This window comes from Uranotaenia lowii, chromosome 2 (genome assembly GCF_029784155.1).
Source record: "Uranotaenia lowii strain MFRU-FL chromosome 2, ASM2978415v1, whole genome shotgun sequence".
Lineage (NCBI taxonomy): Eukaryota > Metazoa > Arthropoda > Insecta > Diptera > Culicidae > Uranotaenia > Uranotaenia lowii.
This window is the reverse complement of record NC_073692.1, coordinates 87,529,543-87,555,491: the sequence shown is the minus strand read 5'-3', so window position 1 is coordinate 87,555,491 and position 25,949 is coordinate 87,529,543. Positions and strand designations below refer to the sequence as shown.

The following is a 25,949-nucleotide window of genomic DNA, read 5'->3' as shown; positions in this document are numbered from 1 at the left end:
CTGAAAAAATTCTGGCAACGTTATAAAATAATGTTAACTTTTACAAAAATTACCGAAAATCTTTCAAGTGGATTTTCAGAAAGCGTCCAATATAGAAGCTCATAGACATACTTTTTTTGGGTAGAATCGAGAAACATCCTGGAAAGTCCCAGTGGGAGCCCCAAAAATAGCTGGAAATCAACTTTTAGACAAAAAGTCATGTGGTAAATCATTTAAGGAGTCCTAGAGGACCAAATAGTGAGCCATCATTTGAATAAAAAAGAAACTGATTGATTTCCTGAAGTTAAGGAATGTGAGAGGTTTTATCAAGCGCAATCCTAAAGTATCAATAGAAGAAATGATAAAAAACATGTAATTTTCTGATGGGTTTGTCTAGGTGACTAAAAAACTGGCCTAATTTCATTTCTACAAAGTAAAAAGCTGCTCACTGGTAAAATTAACAAAACATGGTGGTCAAATCGTGCGCAAAATATTTGGACCGCAAGCGGGGTTAATTTTGAAAGTTTTTATAAGGGACAGCAAAAACCCACCTGGCACCGGGCAGGTTTCTAGCCAGAAAACTTTCGTTGACATTTCTCGCCTGGATGTTTCGGAGATGAACAAGGAGACAAAATTGAAAAAATAAATCAACATTACGATCTGTGGAAGCTGTAAATCAGTCAGTGTTTCACAACAATTAACACGATGAATGGCTAAATATAAAAAGAAGACTGCCTTCAGATGCGACCATTTTTTCTGCATTGCACTTCAATAGGTCCAACAAACTTGGTTTTTTATTTTGCTTGGATCTGGAAGCGTACTTGAAACCTGTGGTGGATTGATAAAAAGTCAAATATGCTGATTTTGTGCGAAGTAGAACTATCGGTAAAATATGTCATTACTTCGTCTTTGTTAAAAATGATGAGTAATTTTGAGGGCCAAGCTTCACGAAACAGAAAACGTTTTCAAAAATAGCCTTGATTTGAAATATGGGTGATTCATAGTATTCACGCACGTAGTGCCTCAAATTTAAAGTCGAAAAACTTCTTTATTAAACGCTATCTTAGAACTCACTTGAAAAAAACGTCACAAAAATTTCCACATGTGCACATTACATTACTAGGCAGCTTTACAGAAAATCTCATCAATTTTTATCCATGCATTCAAACGTTATTCGCAAAACAATGTGTTGCATTTTTTTTCTAACGCACTCCTTACCTAACATTATTTGGAAGGAGCAGCAAATGTTTGGAAGTTTCTTTGGAAATTCCCAGGAGGCTTTAAGTTATACTTCTCCCCGGATATTTTAATTCAGCGAATATCAAACTAAGAAAGCATTCGTTAGAACAATTTTGAAACGTTTGCTTGCTTGAGTTTGTATTGCACCGTTAGTTTTTCTGTATGAATATATTTTTTGTTTCTCAAGAGAAAAATCTATTCATGAAGTTCCAAATAAAAATCAGCAAATTACAAGTTTGATTCAATGATTAATGGCATTTCGGTGAAGTTTTCTTTATTTCTTTATTTCTTCATTATTATAGACGGATAGATTACATTAGGAAGCATGATAGGTATTAAAATTGAGCCAAGAGCGGGTTATGAGAAACTTCTTGCCGTACAAGAACATTATTCCTACACCGTATTTTTGTCTACTTAGAAGAAGCAAAGTCGATGGGCTGATTTTGCACTGTTTTATACAACGATGCAAGGATGGATCGAAGCACGTGTTTCGTATCCCGATCGGACACAACACTTTCAACACCTGTCTTGTATCCTAATCGAATCTATCCGTCTGTAATTTTCATTAATCACTTTCATTTGATATTCTTCCTGTTAGAATTAAATACTTCACCGAAATGCTATAAATCATTAAATTAAATCATAAAACCACCGGCGATGTTCTGTTCACACAAATTAAAAGTTTTTGTTATATTTTTTTTCAATTTTTCCAGATTATGGACAATAGCCTATGTGTTCGGCAGCTGCGATACTCCGGCATGATGGAAACGGCCAAAATTCGTAAGGCAGGATATGCGATCAGACACACGTATACGGAGTTCGTTGATCGATATCGACATCTGGGGAAAAACATCGGCCCAGCGCACAAGGTCGATTGCGTTTTGGCATCAAAACAAATCTGCGAGAGGGTTCTTTCGAAGGTCGGCGATGATTATCAGTTTGGAAAGACAAAAATTTTCCTCAAAGAAAGTCACGATTTTGTTCTGGAAGCGGAACGTTCCAGAGTGTATTTGCACTATGTGGTGCTCATCCAGCGAGCTTTCAGGAGAGTTTTGTTCTTCAGGTACATAAGAAAATATCGGAATGCCGCGATCACGATACAGAAGCATTGGCGTGCAAGAGGGTATCGATCCAACTATTTGGTTATGCGAAATGGTTATCGTCGGTTGCAGGCAGTTATCAAATCTCGTGAACTGACCTACAAATTCGGTAGGCTGCGGGAGGCGATAGTTTATCTGCAGGCGCAATGTCGTGGTTACTTGACACGCAGAAATCTGAGAGATAAAATCACATACAAGGCTCAACGCATGAACGAGCTGCTTGCGTTGAAGCGCAGAGAAGAGATCCAATTCAAACAGTCTGGCAACAAGCGCTGGCGAGAGGATGCAGAGCACAACTACAGGATGAGGGTAGACGAGTTGAATCAAGAGATGGCTTTGGAGGCTGAGCTAAGAAAAGCGGCCACCGTTAAACCGCAACCGGCGATCAATGTTGAAGACGACAATAAGGTGGTCGATGACGTGTTTGGATTCCTGGATGGTCCGACCAGTCCCGAGCCGAAACCCAAACGGAAAACTTCATTCGCCGTAAGCAAAATGTTACAGTACTTTGAGGAGAAAAGCAAGAACAAAAAAATTATTCCCACCAAGTTGTTGTCCCGTCCTGTAAATTATTATGAATCGTCTCGATTATGATGGGCCTACAATACTCAAACGAACAAATCTCACACAGCTCATCTTCGACATGATACACCCACTTGCAACGTATTCGAAACAATAGTTTGTAAATAAAACAAAACTCGAAATTTACAGTACTTTCATTTGTGTTTACACTTATGTATTTCATGTTTGTTGTTGATCAATACGTAAGTTAGGAATTATTTTAAGTTTGTATTGTGATAGAATAAAATTTACGTGAAACCATTATCCAAAGACAAAAAGTTTAGTTATATGTATGTACATATATAAGTTATTATGTATTTCATTTTGAGATTTTTCAGCCGAATTCTATTATTTGAGCATTTGGATGAAAAAAGCTTTTAAACTAAACTATCAAACCAGTTCAATGGGAATTTACGCACAAATAACAATTTGCTTTGGGGAAGGTTCAGCTTTTCCGTCGTTTATCAGTCGTTTATCAGGAATAACTGAAGGCCTAGTGTTGTAAATGCTGACCTGACAGTTTCGAAACAACTGCTTGTAGGTGAGTGATTGATCGGCTTCACTGGGCGGTGTTTGTTGTTTTCATCCACTTTGTAATCTTTTCACTTCCATATCATATACCTAGCTGCTAACACAAAATTTTCATGCGTGAAATTTAAGCTCATTCTATTCCGAGGCGTTCATTAGTACATACACAACATTGATAATTTTTATTTAAGTTTAATAAAAGTGATTTTGCTTGTAGTGAAATGTTAGTGCGGTTGTGTTGTTTGTCTTTTTCAGATATTTTTACTAAATACATATTTTAAAAAAATATATCACATCCAATGTACAATAATCATCAATATATTGTTTTAAATTTAAATTTGATAACTGTGTAGTTTAAATATTTTTTAGTCCATATTTGAATCTTAGAGTACAGAGAAAATCTTCAAAGCAAGGTAGGAACATTCAACATTTATAGACATGTAAGTTTGTCTCAGTTTTGACAGACAAACTTAGATACATGTCGTTTACTTGATAGTAGAATAAGGTGGAAGATTATGATTAAAGAAAAAAAAACGGCAACGAAATGGAACAAAAAACTTACAAGAAACAACTAATTACAGCGTGAATAAATGAAGACGTTTATTGTCTGGCTAAATCACGTACCGACGTATACTGTATTTAAAGGAAATATTTTCAATTGTTTCCTCGAGGGAGTGGGTGGGTGTTCTTCAAGAACATGGCCACATCCACAATCGACATTAGCGGTAGACAAAACTACGTGTTTTCAACAGGTGAGGCGTGCATGAACAGTTTGCGTAGAAAATGTAGCTCTGCATATGTTCATACTATGAGTCGAATTCCGCGGCATTTAAGAGAAGAGGTAGGATTAGTTTGATGTATGGTGTGGTGATACAAATGCATAAATCAGAAATATTGAGCAAAAATCAGAAAACTACTCTTCTATTATGCATTAATCGTGATTTGAATGCTTTCTCGGAGTTTGTTAAAAAATCGCCTAATTGAAAACTAGATATTTTGATCGAATCTATCGAGAGAAATTGCATCCCTGTATCTTAATTGGCATTGAGAGATGTCTGAGATCAATCTCAATATTAATCATGCATCATCCTTTTAAATTCCAATAAAGCCGGAATTGACGTCAAACCCTTCTTATGTTATACGGAGTTGAAACATCTGGAGGATGAATAAAGAATAAAATATAAATAATACTGAATCAAAGCTATCGAAAGATTCCTTTTAATTCAACCACGGTAAATGAAAAGTTCATATACCTATCGGTATTTCGTTTGCAACTTATGTGAATATGTGCACAAAAACTATATACACGTATGGAGGCATCTGTTTACTATACATTGGAGTAATTTTTATGTTAAAACTTTCTTCTGTTTCCAAGAAAATTATTTTATTATAAGTGTTGTCTAAAATGCTGAACCTCAAACCGTGCGGGCTAAATGCGCCTATTTATGTTTTTAACAAAATTTCTGTATTTTGGGCAATATTTCCGTATAATTTCATTGGAACTGCTAGAAAGTAATAATTTCCGTACGACAAAGCTGAAGTTTTATAAAAATCTATGTATATTATAATTTGATGGAATAAAACAAAAGTAAGGGTTTCCATACTATGGAGGCAGTTCATCCATGAGAAAAACTTTATCAAATCTGTTTTAAGATAATCAATTCTCTCTTAAGATGTTATTTAGAGCTTAGATTTGAAGGTTCAATGATAAAAATCGTTTATTTATTCTATTTAACCTGTTATTTTAGGATGGAGACATTTTACAAACATGATGGGGGCATTCAAAAACACTCAATTATTCCACTATATAATCAATATTAAACCTCCACAAAAGCTGAAATATGTTTAATTTCCTAAGTTCAGTTGAGTAAGAAACAAAAACCATCCTAGTTTTTGTTTAAAGCTTCTTTACGTATAATTTTTTAATGTCAAAATATTACATCAAAATGTATCAAAACCTTGTAAGATTTTTTTAATATTTTTGAGTTTTTAAATTCAAAAAATTCTTTCTTGCCTTATGTTCTAAGCGTATCACCCTCAAAATGCATTGGTCAGATATTAAACTGTCTAGTCAGCCATTTCATCAAACAGCCGTAGGGTCATTTAACCCGATAGGCCCATTTAGGAAACCTTTCCCTACCTTCTTCAGTGAGCGTTTTCGATTGATGAATGTGTATCGTTTCCCAGTCCCGGTTGGCCAGTCTAGGACAAAACGTTAGTAACCCTATCAAAAGTAAAGTTTAAAAGAAAAAAGGGGAATAGTGCGAGGGCCTAGGGAAATGAATAAGGACAAAATTGAATTTTGTTTTTGTAGTTAAAATTTTATAAGTAGGGGAGAATGGGGATACTCGATCCCTTTTTCCTATTTTCATCATCTCTTTTTAGGAAAAATTTGCATTTTCTGACAGCGTGTAATTTCTAGTTTATATGCTGCGAAAGTTAGATTGATACATGAACCCATAGATAAACTAGAAGCTTTTTCGTGGGACTAAAAAAAATGTAATATTTTGAAAGTTACAGGAGACTTCATCCTTTATTCAAGGAGACTTGATCCTTTAATCAGGGTGCCCTAAGCTTTGGCGAAAATGGTGCAAAATCTAAAGATAAAAGTTCCATTGACATTTTTGAACATATTAGTTTTCATTTTTCTGTTTATGAGTGTTAGCCAAAAATAATTCTAAAAGTTTGTCTACTATCTAATTTTCATTGCATACTTTAAGGCGCAATTTTCTTAATTTTTTGATTGATAAAAGCACTTTTTTGAGACCTTTTTATCAGAAAATTATTGGATAAATATTAGTCATTGGATAAACATTAATAATTTCGTTCTGAGCAATTATCAACATACATACAGAAGAAAACTATACCTTTTTGGACTCGAGGGATCAAGTGACCTCATAATACACATTTTGGAAAACTTGTTCTTAAAAAAAATGGAGGGTTTACTATAGCTTTTTAAAAATAATATTAAGAAGTTCATGATAAACTCTAACGATTGACATATTGAAATAAACATTTTTACTATAATTTTTACGTGTGGGAGATACTTTAAAATGATAAAAAACATCTTCAAGTCACATTTTGTTAGATTTATCAAAAAAAAGTGCAATAACTGAATAAATAAAATTTAAAGAAAATTGAGATAACAGATTTGATCATTTGTTTTATTTAGCCAATTCTTCTAGAACATTCGATCTTTGTAGGACATTCCTGTTTCGAGAGATATGGCTGAGGAATCAAGTATCCCCAAGAATCAAGTATCCTCATTATTTCTTTTTGCGAAAATATGTTTAAAAAATTATAATTTATGCCTTTTTATTCAAAATTGTTTTTATATTTAGGGGTATTGCGCTTGATAGTATTCTTTGCAGGGTTTTTTTTTCTGTTAAGGGGAATGTGACATGTTTTATATTTTTAAAACCAGTACTGGACTCCTATGAACGTAAAACATGGATGCAGAAATTTATTAGACCTCTTTAAATTTGATTTAAAAATAGTTTTCGTCTCTGTTCAAAATTTGGTGCTTTGGGGTGACATTGATCAGTCTCTATTCTGACGGTTTTAACAAGTTTTCTTGATCATAAAGCATACAAAATACCTTCATAACATTTACAAATGCAAGTTTATTAATTCAACCTTGATTTTTATTGTTTTATTTTAAAAATATTTATAATCGAAAAAAATTTAAAATGCTGCCTACATTTAGGGGCAAAAAAAATATTATTGCTAAATAGTTGGAGCTTCAAAATATAAATGAAATTTTACCTTCACACATCCCCCTTGGCACTTTCACTATTTCCATTTTCATTTTTTTTCTTCAAATAATCGATTTGATAGGATTCCTATCCATTTGTCCAATACGGGCTTACTTTAGGAAAAAGTCCTTATTTTTTAAACATCAAAAACTTATCATTAAATGATTATAAAAATAGCACTTTAACTGTTCATATACAAAGAAAAAAAGATGTTCTTTCACATTAAACAACTCGTTTGCTTCTAAATGCGTTTTGGTATCATCAGGAGAGCTGTTTGTTTGCAAGCCTTGGAAAAATAGATATTTTAAGATTTTGAAATTAGATTTTTTAGTAACAGAAAAAAAACAAAAACAAACCAAATTTTGCCTAATTGATAGTCAATTAATAGGCTTTCAAACTATAGACTGAATTACTGATGATAATGTGGAAAAGTTTAATGTTGGTCAAATTTACCCCAGTGATCAAAGTTACCCAGTTATCATGCATTTCTTTACGAAACGAGTACTGCAAGATTGAACGTTCAATGATTGAAACATTGGCGTATTCTGTGATCCAATGATTGAACACTTTGATTTGTTAAATTTTTAGAACTTGGGGATAATAAACGCCGCCACTCTTCTAGGAATCATCTAAAAAGACTTAGTTGAAAACACTTATATTATTATCTTAGACGTTTATTTGTGTTTAAATCAATCTTTCAACCAATCAAAATAAGACTGTTTTCTTCATCCTGTCGAAAAACCAAGCCAAAATTTGAACACATATTCTACTTTTGGGGATTGTGACTTTAAGAGTCCGAAATTCTTGATAAAAATTTGAAAAGAAGTAGAAAATGCTTCAACAGTAGCACAACGGTTTATAGTTCATTTTTCTACTGTATATTATTGATTTAATTGGTAAGTGTTTTACTAGTGTGTAATATCTGGTGCCTGTTCAATAACTAGTGCTACTACCCTATAAAACAAATTTGTTGAAGTCTGCAAAACAATTAGATTTTTGCTTTGAAAAATAACTCAAATTCAACTAAGTTAGGTAATACTTCCTTAAAAGTTCGTCAAAAATGTATTATTGCATCAGATTTGGAAAAGTAAACAAATAGAAAACAATTTTTCTGCAATGATACCATGCGCTGGATTCCAACAAATTCGAAAATTTGCCGTTTTCTGATATTTGTTCAATTCAATTTGCTGCTCGATTGCTTCTTTCCTACATTTCCTAAATATATCGCATTAGAATGGTTACTCGAGTTAACAAATTACTTATTGAAAAAAAGATGATGTGATGGATGAGAATAGTGATCCTAAGGATTGGAAAAAACATATATCTACCTAGAAACACCAGCAAATCGAAAAACAACGTACTGATATACGATAGCTTGAGTTAACGCATTTTTGTTGTTCTGCAGTTCTAAAGCTTACGTGGTTGTTAAAATAAGTTTGTATAATTTTATTTTGATGTTGTTTGTTTAATGTTAACATAATGCCATTAATGTCACGTTGGTGGAAAATGCTGGATTTGGCAAAAATATTTAAAAAATAGTCCGAAAACTGCCTCGATGCACCACATTTCAAGATTATCGTATAAGAATGTTGAAGCTTAGCTTAGGGTTTTACCTGCTAATCGTTTTGGAGAAAACACCTTCTGGAAACGATGACCATCTCAGGTTCATTTTAATGTCCAAATATCTAGTTTTCGACGTACGTACAGTTTCAAAAAAGAATTAAATCGCGTGAAGCTGCGCACTCACTTCCAACTTTGACAAGCTGCCATTTCTCTCTCGGTTGATATTTTTTCATGAAAACTTCACACAATCTAGTTCAACTATCCAACTAACACTCCACAAAATTTGAAGTCTTTACAATGACGGAAATCAAAGATACAGCTATTTCCGTAAAAAAGGGAAATTCGGAGTTGCTTCACTAAATTTGCTGTATCTTTGACAATTTTCATTGAAAAATCTTGAAATTTAGTCCAAAGATGTAAAAATGTTTGATCTAATACCAGGCCAAGTTTCGTCAAAATCGAGGAACGTTATCAAAAATGGTGCTGGGTTGAAAATGTGGTTCATTATCGCCCAGCAGACGATTTCATTCTTTTTTGGACGAATGTTTATATGGAAAACATCGTAATCCATGAATTCTTGGTATTCTCTTTCACAAAGCCAAAATTTATCGCAAAGAATGTTGTAAATAGCTAAAAACTTCATTTGTACTTTGTTTCAAAAGAGAAAATGTTTCTACAGAGTTCAAAATAAGAAGAACAGAGTTTCAGAAAAGACCTGCTAATTATACCTATAAACAAATTTGTTCCACAATTAAAGCGAATATTCTATTCGCTCTTGTGTTTCATTACCAGTTCTGTTGGAACAATTTCTGTTTCTAAACAAAGCAAGAATAAAGTTCAATTTACAACATTCTTTGTGATAAGTTTTGGTTTTGTGAAAGAAAATACCAAGAATACATGGATTACGATGTTTTCCATATAAACATCCGTCCAAAAAAGAATGAAATCGTCTGCTGGTCGATAATGAACTCCATTTTAAACCCAGCACCATTTTTGATCACGTTCATCGATTTTGACGAAACTTGGCCTGGTATTAGATAAAACATTTTTACATCTTTGGACCAAATTTCAAGATTTTTCAATGAAAATTGTCAAAGATACAGCCAATTTAGTGAAGCAACTCCGAATTTCCCTTTTTTACGGAAATAGCTGTATCTTTGTTTTCCGTCATTGTAAAGACTTCAAATTTTGAGGAGTGTTAGTTGGATAAATGAACTAGATTGTGTGAAATTTTCATGAAAAAATATCAACCGAGAGAGAAATGGCAGCTTGTCAAAGTTGGAAGTGGGTGCGCAGCTTCACGCGATTTCATTCTTTTTTGAACGCAACTGTATACAAGGATATTGAAATAAAACTTAAAATATTTAAATCTAATTTTTTGAGTTCGTCTTGGAACCTCTTCGTACTTGAAAATTATCACATTTCAGTACACCGTGGTGTAATTGGCTAACGCGCCGTTCTATTGAAGCGGATGTAATAAGTTGTTGTTTCTGAATGTTTATGAATAACTAAACGTTATCTGAGTTTCGATTTCCAAGATTTTCATGTAAATACTTGAAATTAAATTTTGGTGAGAGCTTCTCAATCATTCGAAAAATTATTGACGGCTCAAATGAGTTCAAAGATTAGTACATTCATGATAAGAAATACACCTTCCTATGAATGAAGTTAAGCTTCATCTCTGTGTTCATCCCTAACCCGTTAGTGAAATTAATGGAAGTTTGGAAAACTTCGCTTTCAATCTACTCGTAACTATTTACATTCACACACTTTCCCCACAGGAAGGAACCGAATCGTCCGACAGCGAAGCTTACCACCAAGGGTTAGAAGACGGGAAAAATTTTCCCTACCGCGAGGATTTATCCGATTATAACTTTGCAAAGTATGCGGCCACATACTTCGCCAACAATGCGTCCTACCAGTACAGCAAGCGCAAGCTTAAATCCTCGCTGCTCGATTTACCTAGCCCGGCCGACGTGATATCTGCGCAGGTAATGTGGAACCAATTATGACTTTAAAATGGTAATTTTTTAATCAACTTTCCTGCAGGCGTTATGGATAACAATTCTACGCTTTATGGGTGATATGGCAGAGGCCAGATACGAAGACGATAGTGAAGAGGTCAAGAATAAACCGGTCATGCAGAAGTTGGCCGTTACCTTGGGAAGGAATTTTTCCAAGACGAAAGATTTTGAAGTGTTCCAGCAAAATTTGTCGGAGCACGAGCGGAAGTTGATCCACCGAACGTTGAAGCGCAAATCAAAGATCCCAACCGAGCTGAAGGCTTTGGTAGAAAATACCGATGAAATATCGGACTATCAGGAGTTTTTGAACAACCGGAGCTCCAATTTGGACAAGTTGCACTTTATAATAGGGCACGGAATACTGAACAAACATCTGCGAGATGAGATTTACTGTCAGATTTGTAAGCAGCTGACGAATAATCCGAGCTCAATTTCGTACGCCAAAGGGTGGATTTTACTTTCGCTGTGTGTAGGATGTTTTGGACCATCTGAGAAATTCGAAAAGTATTTGAGGTCCTTCATTCGAGATGGGCCGGAGCTTTACGCGCCGTACTGTGAGCACCGTTTGGATCGTACGCTGAGTAATGGGATCAGAAGACAGCCGCCGACGTTTTTGGAACTGCAGGCTACCAAGAGCAAACAACCAATTATGGTTACCGTGACTTTGATGGATGGAGCCAGTAAAAACGTCGAGATAGATTCTGCCACAACTGCAAGTGAGATGTGTGAGAAGATAGCATTCGGTGTGGGGTTGAAGGATGTTTTTGGGTTCTCGATTTTTGTCATGCTGCAGGAGAAAGTTCTCTCTTTACAGAGCGGAAACGAATTTATCATGGATGCTATTTCGAACTGCGAACAGTACTTCAAAGAACAGGGTGGCAGTGAGCGAAATGCTTCCTGGAAGATATTCTTCCGCAAAGAGATGTTTGCACCCTGGCATGACCCTGCTGTCGATGCTGTAGCAACGAACTTGATCTATGCTCAGATTACGCGTGGAGTAAATTTGGGCGAATTGGTAAGCACCTCAGATAAGGACATTGCAATGTTGGCAGCGCTACAGTACTTTGCTGATTACGGTCATGAGATGAAAGTGGATGTCTTGAAGGAACGTTTGAAGGAGTACATTCCTAGAAATTTGGTTCGACCAGAGACAGCCCTACGCTGGATTCAGCTTATCGAGACTGCTTTCAAGCGCAGCAGATGCGTCAAAGAGGGTTTGCAACGCATCACAGCTAAGGAGGATATTGTTTTGTTCGCTAAAATTACGTGGGGTATGATGTTCTCAAGATTTTATGAAGCTGTGCAGACTGAGGGAAGTAAATTACCATCCAGCAACATTATTATTGCTGTCAATTGGTCCGGAGTTTTCTTCGTTGATGATCAAGAGAACGTTTTGGTTGAGCTGTCTTACCCGGAAATATTGCAAATCGATGGCGAAGAAAGTGACGTCAATGACCTGGGTACACTTTTTATCAGCACAATTCAGAAAGATGAATTCGTGTTCAAATCTTTCGAAGCGAAAACCTTGGCGGACTTGGTGAACCATATTTTGAAGGAGCTGAAAAGTAGAAGTATTTATGCCGTAGCAACTCAAACGCATTCGAGTGAAAGTGAGGGAGAATCGATGCTGAGTCTGCTCAAAGGAGATTTGATAACTTTGGGTCAAGGTTTTAACGGAGAAACATTATTGGACGAGGACACCACTTGGGGTTATGGAGAGTCCAACGGTAAAAAGGGCTATTTCCCGACTGAAGTGGTTTACGTTTTACCTGCTTTGCTGCCACCACCTGCTAGTGTGCTTAGTTACTATAGGGTAAGTTAGATTACGTTCAAGTTGCTTTGACGCCTTTGATTTCTTTTTTGTTTTTTGCCTACAGAAAGAAGGTGTGCTGAAGGCAAGGAAACAAATTGCTCCAAAATACAACACAATTCAGAGGAAAAAGATGCATATTCTACAGAGATATGCATCCGAACACTTTAGAGCTCCGATAAGGTAACAAGCTTTGCTTCAACTTTGAATCGAGGACTCATTTTCAATTATCCGTATTGTAGCACTACGGCAGCGCATGCCTCAATCAACAGCATGAGAAAATCAACCTCTGAGGAGCTTTGGAAGCATACTCGTGAGCCAATGAAGGCACCTCTACTTCAAAAGTTGCAACGTGACAAGTCCCAATTCGATGCTGCCGTCATTATGTTCAACTGGATTCTGAAGGTAAATCCAAATAAGAACTCTAATATGTGTTGTGAACTTTCTTGGTTGAATAATTCTAATGAGTCAAAGCAATCGAAAGATTCCCTTTAACTCAGGCATGTCAAACTCGTTTAGGTGTGCGGGCCGCATTAAAAAATTTCTAGACATAGAGGGCCGCAGCCAAAATTAGTTAGAAAACATATAATATTAGTTTCGCGGAGATTAGATGCAATACAATATGGAATATAGTTAAAAGTAAACTTGGAATGAAATTTTGCGTTAAATTTTTATTAAAGCATTTAATGTTTAACATCTTATATTATAATGCAATATATCTATTGTCTTGATGCTTGACATCTTTTCTGAGATACTTGTTTATTAATATCAGGTTGAAGTTAATTTGTCACTGACACTTTCATTATTGATGATAAATTTGTATCAGATAATCTCGAACGATAAGAAGTTTTTATGGCTTTCATTATAGAAAAAACTGCTCACATAGATAGGTACTTGCAAACATAGCAAGAATTCTGGCAACAAATTTCCGTAACTCAATGTAGCGTTCAGGCAAATAGCTGTAAAAATTCGGTACAGCCCCTTTAATGTATTTTGCTTTTAATAAAGAATTGCACTGCAGCTCTATCAACTCTAGTTGCAAATTATCAGCAGCATTTTCAGAAGCAAACGAAAATGGAGGTACAAACAACGAAAATTCTTGCTCGTATGAATTTAAGTCAAGAAAACGGCTTTTGAATGCATCTAGTAACGATTCTAGGTGAAGTACGTATTTACCAAATGAGGCAGCCTCATTTGATCTTTTCAGTTCTTGACACGTAAAGAACTGCACAAGGTTTTCTTTGGAAATTTGGTTGATCAATAACAGTAACTTCGCTTGAAAGTTTTTTACATCATCACAAGCACTTAAGTTTTTTTTCTTTTCCTTGAAGTTTTAAGTTCAAATCTTACAGGTGACCAGTGAGATCAACGGCAAATGTCAAATCCTGAACCCAGTCGTCTGCTTGAAAATGTTCAACAGGTTCACCTTTCATTTCCAAAAATAATTTTATTTCCTCTCGTAGCAAAACAAAATCTTTTAAATATTTTGTGGCAGAAAAGCCAGCGTACTTTTAGCACATTTTGAAACTTTAATTGCTTTGCGCATAATGCCTCTTGATGAATAATACATTGAAAATGAGCAAATTTGAAATTGCTATCGGTGTCCCTTATTTTCGCAAACAGATTTGTACCATTAGTTGTATAAAAATCTTTATTCAGTACTTATTTCAGATTTTTATAGTTTTATCTTTATACTTCTTTGAACGGACAAACACTACAACTTCCCAAAAAGTATATTGAAAATCGCACAACAAAGAAACTTTGAAGCGTGCTATCTCGAAAGTAGCTTTTGTGCACTTATACCCCTTTGGGTCTGAGGGCCTCATATTGTGATAGCAATTGTTTACAAAAAACAGAACTTTATTTATCGACGTCAAGTTTCAAATTTAAAATCGACCTCTGAATCCGAAAAGAAGTCAAAAAACTATGTGCGAAGAGCAGTTTATTGGTCAGATTATAGAAAAAGATAATTTTATGAACAGTAGCTGAAGATATTTTTTAAAAACACAATTATTATTTTCATGTTACAATTTTAATCACAAATTTAATCTCGGAAAATTTTTGATTATTTAGGATGTTCTTTTATACAATGAATAATGTTTATATTCACGCTTACGTACATCTTCAATTAAAAAAATATCACAATATGTCTGTTGTTCCATCGGTAAAACAAAAATAATAGAACCAAAATACTTGGAAGATATTTATGTTGTTTACGATATGAATGTTTACACACAATCCTCCACGGGAGTGGGAATCACCTCAAACTGTGGTTCAGAGAAACAAATTTCAGCATCGAAAAACCTTTGCATTAAGTTGAAAACCTTACATTCAACTTGAGTTTTTTGCAGTAATATTTTACATAAAAATCAGTGGTGTTTTTTTTGTGACAATTTAACGGGGCTTCGCGGGCCGCATCGACCAAGGCCGCGGGCCGCATGCGGCCCGCATACCCCCAGTTTGACATGCCTGCTTTAACTCAACCATGGTTGAGTTCAAACCCTGGTTGAATTAAAGGAAATCTTTTGATTGCTTTGATTCAGCCAAACAAGAAAAAAACAATTATAAAATTTAATTTGTATTTCTCACTCCACAGTACATGGGTGATCTTCCGAGGGGTCGAGACACTTTCAATACTGATAAGATCTTCCGCCCGGCGATGAACGATGAAGTACTGAGGGATGAGCTGTACTGTCAGATCATGAGGCAGCTGACCGAAAATCAAATTTCGGTCAGCGAAGAACGTGGATGGGATTTGCTGTGGCTGGCAACCGGAGTCTTTCTTCCGACTCAACCTTTGATGAAGGAGCTATTTGATTTCCTCAAAACACGGAAGCACCCAATAGCTACCGGATGCCTGGAGCGCGTTCAGAAAATATTGAAACATGGACCTCGCAAGTTCCCACCCTACGTGGTCGAAGTGGACGCCATCCGGTGTCGAACAGTTGAGATCTATCATAAGGTGTATTTCCCTGACGATACCGATGAAGCCTTCCAGATTGAGTCTTCAACGAAGACTAAGGATCTTGTGCAAACCATAACCAAACGTCTGGAGTTGAAATCCAGCGAAGGATTCAGTTTGTTCATCAAAGTAGGTGACAAAGTGTTTTCCATGCCTGAAGAGTACTATATGTTTGATTTCATAAACGAACTCATGGAGTGGATCAAAGAAACTCTTCCGTCAAGAACGAATGACAACCGCTTCCAGTGCGAGTACCAATTATTTTTCATGAAAAAGCTATGGGTCAATGTGATTCCTGGAAAAGATACTTTCGCAGACGAAATATTCCATTTCCATCAGGAGCTGCCGAAACTTTTACAAGGTTATTATAAAATAACAAAAACGGAAGCCGTTGAATTGGGTGCATATGTTTTCTGGGCCCAATACGAGGAACAAGACACCCTGGCTTTGCAAAAATCGTTTGCTGACATGCTGCCTCTACTAATACCGGAAGACAGCTTGAGACTACAGAAGATCGATCAGTGGAAAAAGGAACTGCTGGCTAAGATCAAAACTCTGGCAGGAATTCAACAATCAGCAGCTAAGCTTGAGTTCCTTAACATTGTTTGCAAGCTACCGATGTTTGGATCCACATTCTTTGTAGTGAAGCAAACTACGGATCAGAACATGCCAGAAACGCTACTGGTTGCCATCAATAGATATGGATTCCACTTGATTGATCCTCGTACAAAGGTTGAAAAATGAAAGGCAATCAAAGGCAAGTTTTTTCAATGTGTTTTTTTTTTAACTTTTTTCAGGACACCCTTGCGCAGTACACGTTCATGGAACTTAACTTCTGGAGCTCCGGCAATACGTACTTCCATGTGAAGTTTGGCAATATGATGGGATCATCGAAGCTGTTGCTGGAAACCAAACAGGGTTACAAGATGGACGACCTGCTCACTTCGTATATACGCTATTTCAAAACGCACAGCCAACGTCACTGATGTGTTTGGATGAAGAATAGATAATTGGGACAACTAATGGTATCTAATTGTAACAATAAAAATGTAATTGAGTATAAAACTTCAAACTATTTAAATTAACTGCGATATTCTATGACTTCTAGCTTCAAAAGTTTCTGCTTCACTTCAAATCTGCACAGACAAAATTCAATCTTACAGGGTCCAGCAATTGAAGTGCTACATTGAAATAAACATAAAAATTGATCAAAACAAGAACTTTTTATTCAAATTCATTCAATTTCTCTTGAAAACAAATTACTTTTCCAAAATTCACTGGTAAAGCTCGACTTGTTCACCCTTGAGTTTAACCACTCGCCGCAGACGGTCGAGGAACGCATCGTATGAGGCCCGCAGGTGTTCTTGTGGTATTTCATCCCAGGCTGCCACGAGATGTCACTTCAGGACCTCCACACCTTCATGTTGCTTATTACAGCCTTCGGCCTCCAAACATACTCCAAATAGCGAAGTCCATAGGGTTCAGGTCTGGGGAACTCGCCAGCCACGCGGAGCTCGAAATAAACCCCATGAAAATGTTGCGCAATCCAAAGTTGGGTTTTCTTCGTGAGCCGGGGCCGAGTCCTGTTGGAAAACCCAATCTCTGGAACCAAAATGTCGACGTGCCCACGGTTCGATGACACTCTGTAGAACTAGTTTCCGATATGTATTTTGGTTGATCTTCACTCCTTCAGGGACAAGAACCAGCGGAGTCCAGCCATCACGGATGATTCCGGACAAACCATCACCGATGCTGGTTTCTGTCGCAGGATGGCCGTCAGCAAGTCGGCGTGGCTTCGTGATCTGTCTGGCAACCAAACTCTGTCGTTCTGCTTTTTCACGAATTACTGTACGATGAGGAGTTTCTCGTCGGTAAAAACGATATTCTTCAACATTCCTTCCGCGGCCCTCTTCAGCAGCGCCTTTGCTCTTTTTACCCGTTCTTGTTTCTGTTTCACCGTAAGGTCTTGAACCTTTTGGATCTTGTAGGGCTTGGTCTGAAGTTTATTTTTCAGGATCCGACGAAGACCTCGATCCGATATTTTGAGATCCTCTGCCAATTTAGTGGCACTACGACGAGGATTTCTCTTATGGTCCTTCTTGAGGATCTTCGCCATGGCAGGTGTCACCACAGTAGGTCGGCGTCCCCCACCATACCGTTTTTTCTGCACTTCCGGTCTCCAGGTATCTTTTAAATGTACGCACAAAACTTCTGCACCTACTTATATCGGACAGCTAACGATCTATGTCCTTCTTCCGTTTGCCAGCTAGGAACAAGGCAACACCTGATTACAAAAGTAACAATTACCTACATCCAATGATAGCTAAGACTTAATGTTAACAATAAAAAAATACTGTTGAAGTAATGTAGCAGTTCAATTTCCGGACCCTGTAAAATCGGAGTTTTCATCTGATTTGCACCAAATCTTCAGAGAATATGAATGAATGAGCTAGTTTTGGCATCATTGATTTATTTCATTTCACCTGTACTCCATCCATAAAATTCAGAATGACTTGAGAATCAATCATTTTCAGTGTAATAACTCATTTGATAATGTACAGCGCAAACTAAGCAGTCAGTACATTTCGCTCTTCTTCACATCTTCATATCCAACTTGATTAGTCGAACTATTGAAAGCCTGAAGGCTATTTGATATATTGAGCCCACAAAGGTAAAGAGGTGAACATGAGCTCCTTGAAAAAAACAACCGTCCTCGAAGTTTTATGCATTTTCTAAATTATAATGCAGAGCTGTCTGTGTATCGCAACTTTCGTGTGTAAGGCTATGATCATTTAGTATCCGGGCAGTTAGAAACGATCGTATTTTAAAAACTATTCATTTGATCGAAAAACTTTCTATGGAGGAAATGAAGGTGTTAATATGACATTTAATATTAAAATATAAAAAAAAATATTTATCAATGGTTTCAAGAAATAATCTTACTTTTCCAAAAAATCTCTTTTTTATCTTTGCACACTTGTGTCAGTCATATATTGATCTATTATTTTTACCACAGAAGTAAAACCTTTGCAAAATCATGATATTTTACACAAACTCACCTGGAAAAGGCAATTGAAGTCTGGTTGGAACCTTTTCATGAGTAGGCATCTCGAAAAATTTGATCTCTTAAATCCGGTTTTAACATAAATTTCTTCGTCCATCAGAACACATCTGTCTCATTGCGTAAAAACCGGTTGCACATATTGCAATCTAAGGAACTGTTCACTATAAGTTATTTACTTGGTGTCTACTAGTCAGACAACACTTTTTGACTGACGGAATTGGATTAATTGCATTATTTAAGGGGTCTGAATTCAGTTATCCCCAATAACCATAGACTTTTAACCATATTTAAGATCAAGGGTTCCATTCCGATGCTTGATTTGAACTTCGTGTAGATTCTAGAGTAGCTCCTTATACTTATTAACCATTCGGTTAAAAAAGAATCAGAAAAAAATCAATAGTTTATAAGTTTTCAAGTCGACAATGAAGAATTTTCGAGGCGCAAAATGCGCAAAAGGCGCAAATTTGTGCAATTTATTTTTACCATGTCTTTTTGCATCGTTAATATCTCAAACACACATTAACTTAAAAATCTGGCAAAAATAGGCAAGATAGTCCTTTTCATACCCAACACAACGCTGCTAAAGTTTTGCATATCCGAGCTCTATTAACGTAGCTATCATCAAAATAAAGTGCCCGGATACTAAATGATCATAGCCTTATTATATGATATCTGTCATCTGAAAAACTTGTAACCTATGTATTTTTGACGGTCGCCATGATAGAAGATTATACAACTGCTGAAAAACAACGTGACCGGGATTCGATTCCATAACCATTGCGTAGAAAAAAAATGCTTCCGAATCGTCGCCAATGTTTCCTTATAACGTTTGATAACGCGCTATACGGTGTTTCTGGGCAATTTCAGCTAGCTAGCCTTTTTAGATCCAGACCCAATGGATTTTCCAAATAACTGTGCACAATTGTTTCCCTTCTTTCGGCTTCCAAGTTGATTGTTTACATACGTAAAACTGACAAAATCGTGTGCCAAGAACTTCCAAATCCGTCCACCAGGAGCGCCACAATATGAGCAAAAGTTAGTTCGAATGCTAAAGGGAGCAAGCTTAAATATGAAAAAAAATATGGAAAAATGTGTGTAGTTTGTTTTCTTGCTTCTTTCTTCTGACAAAAAGCGAAGAATTTTATTTCTGATAGATTTTTTTTCTCTTTACACTTAATAAAATCACTCTGTTGAAAAGTAACCCAGTACTTGTGCTTCATCAACCATGCCGACGAATACTGCCAGGATCTCTTCAGCCGTTGGCACGATCTGATCAGCTGCTAAAATGAATCGGAGACCTCCTCCTTGTGGTCTAAGCTCGAATGTGTATGCGAGGGGAATTTCTGCCACCCCATAGGCCCAGTCTTGAGACGATCCGGATACTGTATCTAAAAAAAAAAAGAAATTGAATAGCAATCGATATCATGCGTATGTTAGCATAGCCCTTACACAAAACTTCTGGTGGAGTTCCCATGCGATACGGCGTTTGGTGTTTATCGTAGGCATCGACGATTCCACGTCTTCCGATTTGCCTCAGATGAGCGTCGTTGGTCGGTCGTGGGGCATTGGTGTAACCAAACGGAACTATTACTAATTGTCCCGCCGAGTGAAGCGATAAGTAGATCGTCACCTTGCCAGAAATGGTCAGAAGGTACAGCGATAATGTTTTGACTTCTATTTCTGATTCTGCATGGGGTCCCGAGTACGTATCCGAACAGGGATTCGACGAAGTTCCACCGTCTGAAAATATGAGTTTGATTAATACTTAAATGGTCGATGAAATGTGTTATTTTGATGATTTTATTGTATTTTTATATGGAGTCTTTGACTACTGTCATATAGGCTTAATATTAAAACTAACTTATGAATTAGATTACATTAAAATTAGTTTTCGAGTAGTTGTCGAGCTGGAGGTAGAGGTTTAAACTTTGGAGCAGTTGGGGACAGTCAACAGTTTTGTACAAAATATCATAGAAAAAATTCGTTGCAAATAGTTTCTACTTTGACTCAAAGGCGTCATTGATAGTAGGCCACACCTCTCACGCACCACGCACCACGCCAATAATCTGTCGATGTCATCTTGAAGCGCAGCGCAATCCACTATTGAATCTTTGATTCGATAGATTTTGCAATCATCAGCCAACAGTAATATCGGTGATTGAAGGAATGTTGCAAAATAGTTTCAAAACAGCACAAAGATTAGCGGTCCTAAGTGACTGCCCTGCAGTACACCAGACGGCATGTTGAACACAATAGAGTGAGTACCACGAATGTTGATAAAACCTCGACGAATTAGTATATACGGCGACAACCATTTGGTTACCCATACAGGAAAGCAAGTAATGAGTTATTTCAATTTTCAAAAGTCCCTAACTTGTTTGTACAACCTGCTAAAACAAGCCTTCTTGGATTCTGTACTTGTGTCTGAACAAAGTTGTGAATAATACTGCAGAGCAAACTCGACGGCTTTACCAAAAGCTCCAAGGCAGCAGGTGCTGAAATATTTCAAGACGCCGAAGCTTAGTTGAAGAAAGTAAGAACTGTCGAATTGGCTTTCATCCAAAAAAGAGACTGGATCCTAATAGTCACCAGTGAAGATCTTTTATTTTGGTCTTATGCATCTTACAAACGGTGCTGGACTGTAAGTAAGTGAGACTGAAGAAACGCGCAAATGGAACTGTAAGTTCTTTATCCGTGAAAATGATCAAATCGATACATAGGTATCCATTCTTAATCCGATACTTTCTTCTTTACACTGTTAGCTAGTGTGTGTGTGTGTGTGTGTGTGTGTATGTTTGTAGATAATCTACCATTGGTGCACGGATTCACCGCAGTTTCGCCAACGTATGCGCTGAGTTGCATTCTTTAGATCCTGAGTTCATCTAATCATCAATGCAAATCACCACATACCCGACACCATGGCTTCGTGTGAACTGTCATGTAATGATTGTGTTTTGTGTATGTGTGAGCAACCGTATACATTTCATTACATTTTCAGTGTTATGAATCTACGACAGGTATTCCGCACTCGTGTATATACCTGGCCAGCTGGCAACTGATTGAACATTCTGATTATATAGTCAGTTATAAGAGAAAACACATATTACCTGTCGGCCACTTATGGGATTCGAACCCAAAAGTTTTCTTGTCGATACCGGGAATCGAACCGAGTACAACTGGCATACCAAAACCAGACTCGCACCAGGCTATCCGCTAGACCACATCGGCGCTCTCTCTTCTTTACACTGTTAGCTAGTATACATATTTTACACAAATGTTTCATAATGATAATTCATTCCATTGTGAACGCCCCGCAGTGAGACGTGCTAACGGTCATAAATACTCCATTTCTCACGCCTCACTGCTAAACCGTTGAACAAGTAATGCGAGAACCAGAGAGCCGATCTGAAATGGAAACAAACGGCAATAAAGTTAATCATTTTTTGATCAAAACACTAACGAAACAAGTCGTGATTTACACTAACGAAACAAGTCGTGATTTTTAACACGTCCGAAACTCCACCGGGTAAATTGAATTGTTCCTCCTGAGTGGGAAAGTGATTAGTAGCTCCATGATGTGCTGTGAAACCCCTTAAGAAGATTAGCTGGTCTTTACAGTCCACCAGAGTTAAGTGATTACGAAGTGCAATTATAAACATTTTTGTTCAGCCACAAAATCTCAAGAAACCACACATCAACAACTACAGACATGCGATACTTATCTCCAATATCCAGCCAAAACTTCCCGATAATCCGTCCGATTATCCAAAAGTCCGACTAAAAACGACAACTCTGCTTGCGATCCACTGAATCCGTCCTCTTCGCTAAGCCCAATCACTAGCGTTCGATGCTATCAGGAATCCGCGATGGCGATCCTCCACGATGATTGCACTTTGTTCCAAAGCGCGTCCAAAATGACGCCAACTTAAAACAATTGGAGCGTCCCACAGCAGGCACAAAATGTCCGGTACAAAAATGGTAACACTGTACCACCACTGAACTGTCCAAAATTGTCCAAAACTGTCAACAAATTCACTGTTCGATCCGGTTCGAAGGACCAAAAATGTTTACAATGGCACTTCGCAATCACTTAACCCTCACAGCTGGCGGACTGTGAAGACCAACTGATCTTCTAAGGGGTTTCACAGCACTTCACGGCGCTACTAATCACTTTCTCATTCTGGAAAACAATTCAATTTACCCGACGGTGGAGTTTCGGACGTGTTAAAAATCGCGACTTGTTTCGTTGGTGATTTGATCAGAACTTGATTATTATCTTTATTGCCGTTTGTTTTCATTCCAGTTCGGCTCTCTGGTTCTCGCATTACTTGTTGAATGCTTTAGCAGTGAGACGTGAGAAACAGAGTATTTATGACCGTTAGCACGGGGCGTTCACAAAATACGGAATGAATTATCATTATGAAACAACATACATGTGTATATTCGTTTTAGTTTACAGCCTTCATATACTTATAGTTGTTCCTAATTTTTCAACAGTTTGTATATAATCGTTTAGAATGTATAAAGTAAAAAGACAACGTAATCCAGACAGGTTGAGCATTAATATAAGAGTTATTTTAGCCAAACAAAATAGTCGAATCAAAATCCACTTTTACTGATGTCACCACCTAACATTACTCCGTTTAAAAGTAGCCGAGAACTTGTGCTTCGTCAATCATGCCGATGAATGCTGCCAGGATCTCTTCGGACGTTTCAACGATCTGATCGGCTGGTACGAAGAAGCGGAATGTGTAATCCAATTGTGGTCTAAGCTCGAATGTGTATGCAAGTGGAATTTCTGCGACACTGTAGGCCCAATCTTGAGAGGACCCGGAAACGGTATCTGGGAAAAAAGAACCATTCGAATAACATTCGATTTTCCGCGTAAATTGACAAATTATTCTTACACAAAACTTCCGAGGGTGTACCCACTCGATACGGCTTTTGGTGTTTATCGTAGGCATCGACCACTCCACGTCTTCCGATTTGTCTCAGATGGGCATCGTTGGTCGGTCGTGGAGCATTGGTGTAACCGAAAGGAACGATAACAAATTGGCCCGCCGAGTGAAGCGATAAGTAGAGCGTCACCTTGTGCGAAATGGACAGAAGATACTGCGACAATGTTTTGACTTCTAGCTCCGATTCGGGATGTGGGCCGGAGTAGTTATCCGAACAGGGATTCGATGATGTTCCACCGTCTGTAAAAATACATTGATTTGATTGAAACAACGTATTCCAAATCTCTCGTTAGCTGGTGTTTGTTGATTTTGCAAAAAAGCTTTCGACCGTCTGGTTTGGCAAGAAGGTGTCTTGTTGTCTTGCAGAGGGACAAGAATCTATAACAACACCGGTACTTTCACTGTTGCTGATAATTCGGTTGGAATCGATCGACTGTTGATATAACTTTATTTCAAGAAGGAGTTCTTGGGCTCAAATGATCTTGATCTGAGTGACCATATTGTAAGCCTGATCAAAAGACATCCTAATATGATGTAGTGTAGAATTCCCAGCGACTTACCGAAAGCCTAATGCTAACAGGTTTCAAAGTTATCGCCGAAAAGTTTGAGTAGGTAAAACTCAACACAGATAAAAAGTGGAATGGTCTCAACTCAGCATCTTGGTAGCCATGAAATCCGGATCAGAAAAAAAGCAGTTGCAGCTCTCCGAAACATCTGGTGGTCAACTATCTCTAAGAACGGAAATCCGAATACATAACGTCAGACCCAAGCTGTTATACAGGTGCGTAATTTGATGCATGTATGCGGTGACGAATCAAAAACAATAAGTAGTTTGTGAATCACTGACTGCGGAATATCATCCGTGCTTGGTGGTCTGATAATTAAAACTCAAACGTACAACTGTATGGATGTATCGCCGGTGTCATCAAAAGGCACTAGAAATCGGAATCCAGAAGCGTAAGTGGAGATGGATTGGACACACGCTGGGAAGAGATGTGAAGGATATCTGCAGAGAGGCCGTTGACTAAAATCAAGATGGATTTGGAAGAGCAGATAGGCCCAGAAGCTCATGGCAGCGCGAGGTAGAGAAGGTTCGTATTTTAGCGGCTTAAGAATCTTGATGGCCTTCAAAGGCCTCAAGTAGATATGAAAGAAAGCTTAATAAGGGACTGAATAATCTAGTAAACGCAGAGGTCTCTCTCAGTTTTTGATGCATAAAAAAATGATCAAATCTCAAATTCTCCAATAGAAATAGATCTATCACGCTCTCTTCTTCACACAAAGAACTTGATATCGGCCATTCGATGTGGTTGATTGACCATCTGATTGGAAAAAGAAAAAAAACGAGCAACAGTGTTGATAAGATACTCACTGTTCCATTGGAAGTCAAAATTGCGATTGGGATCTGCTCCGTAGCAAAACAGTGAATACGGGGTTCTAGTTTTCCTCCACATACGGTCCTGGGAATAAAAAAGAGATTTTTTTAAATTTATTTTTCAATTAAAATTATAGAAAACATACCGTGCTGTGAGTAAAGACGAATCCGTCCGGGTTCAAAACTGGTACTACGTACCAATTAAAATTTCTCGCTAGATTTTGAACCAAGGGATCGTCCGACGTGAGCAACTCATTCAGGATCCATGTAGCGGTTGCCGAAGTAATCCATTCTCTTGCATGTATATTGGCATCCAAGAAAATTCCCGGGTTATTCGGGTTATGCGACAGTTTAACGACTTTAATCTCGCGCTGTTCGTACGAATGACCAATCGTTTCCACCGTTAGAATATCGGGATATTGAAGAACAAGATCGTCAACCCAAGCATAAATTTCCTCCAGGGTACGGTAGTCATCCCATCCAAATTCAACTGTCCGCTTTCTGCGATGCGGACGTTCGGCATCGATGATCCTGAGAGATTTATTTTTTGGTTAATTAAAGAGGTGAGTAGAAAAAAACATTTAAAATACCGTTGAAGATCACTTATGTCCAGAGAAACCTCCAACTGTAAAAACTCCACAAGGTGTTCAAACTCATTTTGAAGTTGAGGTGCAATCACAACCTGCACCGTTGAATTGATAGCACTCGGGACGTCAATAAATTTAAACTGCAATTTGCCAATAATGGAATGATCAATAACATTTTCAATAAGTAGTATTTAATTGATTTAAAACTCACTTTATTGGGAATGCCTTCTAAATTCTTAAGGGCAACAAGTTGGTCGTCATTGCGAATTTTGATTGAAAAAACTTGATGATCATCGTACCTCACCAGCTGCCCCGAGCAAGCAGTGAAAAACAATGCTACGAGTATTATTTTTGGAGGTTTCATGATGACTGAAGTGCATATTTGAATAGACTCTAGGTATGTCAATCGGCCATTCCAATAAACATCTGATAAGATATCTTTGC

General features: G+C 37.3%; 2 protein-coding genes across 2 annotated transcripts in view; one reads left to right on the top strand and one right to left on the bottom strand.

Moving 5' to 3' along the window:
* The window catches only part of LOC129747361 (myosin-VIIa-like), a 48,346-nt gene extending 31,744 nt beyond the window's left edge, over positions 1 to 16,602 (top strand). Inside the window, exons 7-13 of the mRNA XM_055741524.1 lie at positions 1,932 to 2,804; positions 10,507 to 10,716; positions 10,775 to 12,562; positions 12,627 to 12,742; positions 12,802 to 12,964; positions 15,156 to 16,253; positions 16,319 to 16,602. Of these exons, the coding sequence (XP_055597499.1) occupies positions 1,932 to 2,804; positions 10,507 to 10,716; positions 10,775 to 12,562; positions 12,627 to 12,742; positions 12,802 to 12,964; positions 15,156 to 16,253; positions 16,319 to 16,507 (4,437 nt within the window). The 3' untranslated portion in view covers positions 16,508 to 16,602. The remainder of the gene's footprint in view (positions 1 to 1,931; positions 2,805 to 10,506; positions 10,717 to 10,774; positions 12,563 to 12,626; positions 12,743 to 12,801; positions 12,965 to 15,155; positions 16,254 to 16,318) is intronic.
* Positions 16,603 to 19,735: 3,133 nt separating this feature from the next.
* LOC129741635 (zinc carboxypeptidase-like) lies at positions 19,736 to 25,869 on the bottom strand. The gene is made up of 8 exons (XM_055733381.1): positions 25,717 to 25,869; positions 25,509 to 25,645; positions 25,065 to 25,449; positions 24,916 to 25,003; positions 23,493 to 23,783; positions 23,240 to 23,428; positions 20,035 to 20,325; positions 19,736 to 19,973 (listed from the first exon to the last, which is right to left on the bottom strand). The coding sequence occupies exons 1-8, from the start codon at positions 25,867 to 25,869 to the stop codon at positions 19,768 to 19,770; spliced, it is 1,740 nt and encodes a 579-aa protein (XP_055589356.1). The 3' UTR covers positions 19,736 to 19,767.
* Positions 25,870 to 25,949: the final 80 nt, after the last annotated feature.